General features: G+C 39.0%; 1 protein-coding gene across 9 annotated transcripts in view; it reads left to right on the top strand.

Annotated features, from left to right (window-relative positions):
• The first annotated feature begins 3,531 nt into the window (after nt 1-3,531).
• The window catches only part of LOC113810427 (YLP motif-containing protein 1), a 44,055-nt gene continuing 42,586 nt past the window's right edge, over nt 3,532-5,000 (top strand). For 8 of the 9 annotated variants that reach the window (XM_070115271.1, XM_027362121.2, XM_027362122.2 and 5 more), the window contains exon 1: nt 3,539-3,716. In XM_070115271.1, the coding sequence (XP_069971372.1) occupies nt 3,660-3,716 (57 nt within the window). In that variant the 5' untranslated portion in view covers nt 3,539-3,659. Of the gene's footprint in view, nt 3,717-5,000 lie in introns of all 9 variants that reach the window. The other variant, XM_027362119.2, reaches the window with a different exon arrangement.

Raw genomic sequence — 5,000 nt, 5'->3', positions numbered from 1 at the left:
GCCCTCTACTTTGCAAAAAAGGACGATATTATCTGGGCTTCAAGGAGAGTGAAGGAGAGAACCCATTCTTGGCCTCGGCTCGTGAGGTGAACGGCGCCTACCCTCCTGGTGTCAGCTTGGGTCGCGGAAGGTCAGAGGGTAAGACGGGCACCATCGACACGCGGATCAGCAGAAGATAGACCTTCCCTCCCCAGGCCAAAATCATGGCTCCTCCTGCGCTGTCTTTCCTCAAGGAGCAAGGGATGAGGTTCAGTCATGTCTTCGGATAAGCGACATTCTAGGCTTGATTTAACGGCCTCCAGGAGTTTAAGAAAAATGTATCTTCCAGCTGGATCCTGGTCTTCTTTACTTCTGTTCTCAGACACAGAATTTTTTTCTGGCCTTCCATGCTCCTGAAACGTTTCATATCAACACTCACGTCGGCTGCCGCACCAGTGTCGGTACCGAGAACTAGAATGAAGCTATATCTATCAGGGCAATAAATCTGAAAAGGTTTCCGCAGCGCTCCCTACTTCTTTTACCTGTCCTTTATATTTTTCATCAAAGAGAGAAGCCGTTAGCATGACCTTTTTCACTGCAGTCTTGACTTTGTTCTGGACTTTCGCAGCTCCGCCCTTCCTTGTAGTCGACGTGGAAGTGCTTGACTGCATTCCTGATCCCCTCTTCCCAAGCTGGTCTCTGGAAGTGGAGGTGCTGCCTCACTGCGTCATGAAGGGCCCTATCCCACTAGCACTTTTTCCGTCAATTTTTGCGCTTCCTAATGAACTCCGTATGAAAATCATGTAAACAAACATGGCGCTATCGGAGTGTGAGGTCCCGGGAATCGCACGAACATTCTCATGCATATTACGTTATTTTAAAGAAATATGATGATGGATATTGTATATACGAATGTTCTAAAATATTAGCTCATGTTTACATTCACTCATCCTGATTAATTTATTAATAGCACAAGATCAACACGGAAATTATTCAGACAGAAACGGTCGTCACCGTCTTGGTCTGGGAGGCGCTCCGTTTGTAGACGATCCTTGCGGAAAGCCTCACATTCAGACGGAACCCTAGAAATTGACGGAAAAAGTGCTAGTGTGATAGGGCCGTCAGACGGGGCAATTTGCATATCCTTTGAGGGGAGTCGTCAAGCTGAGAGAGAGTGAGATATCTGCCGAAGCCTTTCTGAAGATCCCGTGGTAGTCTCTGCCTGTCAAGTCTTCCATGTGGGTCACGTTCGACTGCTCTTGGGTAAGGAAGTCCCCAACCACCTTGTGCCCACACATGAGGGCGCAATGCCCCCTCGTGCGATGAGAAGCGTCCTTGGCACAAATGTTTCCACCGGAGCGCATTAAGTAATGAGGATGATGATGTTAGTGATGATATTAATAAGCAGATATAAGGATAAAAACAATAACGATAACAATAATGATAATAGTAATGATAGTGACAAAAATAATGATAAGAATGATGTATATATATATAGATAGATACATACATACATACATACATACATACATATATATATATATATATATATATATATATATATATATATATATATATATATATAATGCACATATCTTCATGCTCGGCCATTGTAATTAACTAAAGAAATTTACATACCATGCCAAGAGTTTCCATATTTAGTATTCTACCTCCAAATTACTCGGAGAAACGAAAAAAAAAAATCAAACCTGCCTACTTCTTTACGTCCCTTTGTTGTCTCCATGTGGTGCAGGTCGGATACTACAGCAAAACATTATACAGAACAGAAACATGTGCATTGCGTCAACAATTTCTCATACACATTACACGTTGGTAAATTCTAACATATACACATATAATTTCTTATACAAAATACGTTGCACGCCTAATGTAATGCTCCAAATCATATAAATATGAGTCAAATATTACAAATTGCTTTGACATGTTTTGCCTAATAACTTGTCATTTTAATCATACAATAATAAGTTATAATAATAATGATAATAATAATAATAATAACGATAATGATAAAAATAATAATAATGAGGAAGAAGGAGAAGTTCTGATCAGTAATAATAACTATAAAATTTAAAATTTGTTTTACTTAAACAGTTCTGCTTGAATGTTAACCTAAAATGGTTGTAATTCTCCCCAAATACAATCTTGGCAGATGCGAATATATATTAGAACAGACTGATGTCTTGAAGCAACCCGACAAGAGTTTTTATTGAAATTGTTATTATTGTTATTATTATCATTATTATTAACAATAATAAAAACTCACTTCTGGTTCCTTCGAGACATTAGTCTGTTCTAATGTATATTCGCATCTGCTATATTCGATCGTCACACCGTTTTATTCTTTCCACCAGTCCCTCCTTTACTCACGTCACCTCATCCCTCACCTCATCTGCTCCCATCCTCTATCTAGATTTATTTACCCTTCGTCATCCATCTGTCATGTCCTTATGTCTCTCGCTCTGCCCAAGAATTCAGCACCCCTTTCTCTGCAATTGTTTGCTTCTGTTTACAACAATAAAATAGAATAAAAAATAATAAAATGACAAAATCTAGACAAAAGAATAAATGAATAGTTAATTTAGTTTCGTTCACCGTAAAATTGGCTATTAATTTAAGTTCCATTAGGACCTTAAAATAAAAGAATAACAAAAAATAATAAAAGTTTTTTTTTCACTTTGTTGTTCTTTATCTCCTAGTTATTCTTCCAAACACAACCAACAACAAAAATGTAAATCAAAAAAGATAAAAAAAATAAAACAAACAAAAAAGAGATATTTATTTACGTTAACTTTTACTTTAGCCTATATATTCAATTGTTCACTAACCCGCCAGCACTGCATCAGTAACATAATATAATTTAAGTGTAACTTCTCTCCCACTCCCGAATTCCAGTCTTGTGCGAGGAACATAAATTCGTGTTAACTATGCTAGTGTGTTTTAGCTCCCCTTCTTTCAATCTCTAACTTTATTCCATTTCACTCTTTGCACCCTCTTCTCTCTCTCTCTCCCTCTTCCATTTCTCCACTTTACTTCATATTCGCCGTCGTCGGTTGTCACTGTGCTAGATCAACTTTTAAGACTGAAATGAAAATAGAAGTTATTATTTTTAGCATTACTATTATTATAATTACCATTATTATCAATGTTGTTCTTGTTATCATTGCCATTATTATTACTTTTTCATTTTATTTTTTCATTATCATCATCAGAATTATCACCATCATTATTATTGTTGCTGTTGTTGTCAGTATCATTATTCATTATTGTTATCGTTATTGTTATCATATATTTTTATTAGTATTATATGTAACATCATCATCACCACTATCCCCACCATCTTTATCCCCCTAATAATGATAATGACAGACGTATAAATAAATGAACAGGAACAATGTAAACATTGACATACTGCAAGCATGCTCGGTCGCAGGTATAAACGCCATAACACTCCTCCAAATGGGATCGACGCCTCGAGAAGGACCGGAATCCCCTTACAAACGATCGATTCTTTTCCGTCAGTCATTTGTTCCTATAGACTCCGGGGCTTGTTTATGATCCCACCGGACTGCATCGTTCATGTTGGTTCTATGTTGATTATGTGCAGAGAAGCATTGATTTTATGTGGATTATGTGGATAAACGTTCGCTCATCTTAAGGACATGTGGGCTAACCAAGCGTGGGCGTCGGGAACTGTACCCGGCGCTCCTACAGGACAGGTAGATATGAGGTGGAATGTGGATTGGTGTGGTTTAGTATGAGGGAGATTATGAGGTGGAGTGGGGTTCATGGAGGGTTATTTAAGGTGGGAAACTGTTCTGGGTGGAGTTTAATCAGGGCATTTGTGGGGTTATGAGGCTTACTAGCTGGTATGAAATATGTTGGAGATGATGGCTGGTTATGAGGTGTCCTCTCTACTTCAGAGGAGGATGCAACCGCGCTGAGCCAACGTAGCGGCGGTATTGGGCCCATAGCTAGGAGTATGAGGTGTACATGCGAAATTGGGGTTGAAGTTCTTAAAATGCTGTGTGAAAAAAAAGCAATAGATGAGGTATTGTATATACAAGAACAAGCCCTTATGTAATGTTTGGGTGACCCCCCCCCCCTCTCACACAAATCCCTAGAGGACCAGATTGGAATGTTTGTATTGTGAGGCGGAAATCTCCACATGCAAAAAGAGAGGGTACATTTGGAAATGCAACCCCACACTATTTTTCTGGTGAATAAAGTAATTTTCCAATAGCTTTCGTCGTGTTTCAAACAGATCTAGCACTCATTTCCATCGCAAACAAAGCATAATTACAAATTCGGTCCCGATAGCTGGGGAGGGTATGATAGGTCTACATATTAGGGAATTTTGAGAAATATTGATAGCATACTAGTATCGTATATTAACATTTCCGGGTTGTATAGGGGGCTCTCTCCCCTTTTAATGGGGGGTCTACAAAATTTTCATCTCGTATGTTCTGGCAGGAAGGAGCCCGGGCAAACCAGGTATCTGACATGTTTTCAGTAGATATAGGAGGCTCCACCCTCTTATACCCCCGGGGTATTCCAGGTTGTTGGCGGGAATTGTGATTGCTTACAGCAAAGTTACACTGCCTTCTTCATTTTGTTTTTTGAATCCTTTTCCATGCACCACAAACCCACTGGTGTCTGTCATTTCTGTAATGACACAATCTCTTACAGTGTGGGCATTGTACTTCCACTGGCAGTACACTGGTAGATTTAGTAAGCTTGCTTCGTTATTTTGTTGATATTTCGTGCTGAAATCAAAATAATTGTTCTCACAACTTACACACTGCCTAGCCATGATGGAACTGATTTGAATTTCAAAAGTCTTCTCCTAATCCCAGCTTCTATTGTCATGTGATGATTTATTCCATATCTGATTGGTTCAATTGAGTGTCTATGTTCACATCACTTTCACGCACAAATCTAATTGGCACATTTGATTCCCCTCGCATATGTCGTCCGTCCAATTTCTCGTCGCTCTTAACGAC

Source organism: Penaeus vannamei, chromosome 37 (genome assembly GCF_042767895.1).
Source record: "Penaeus vannamei isolate JL-2024 chromosome 37, ASM4276789v1, whole genome shotgun sequence".
Classification (NCBI taxonomy): Eukaryota; Metazoa; Arthropoda; class Malacostraca; order Decapoda; family Penaeidae; genus Penaeus; species Penaeus vannamei.
The sequence above is the reverse complement of the archived record's forward strand: the minus strand, read 5'-3'. Positions and strand labels throughout refer to the sequence as shown.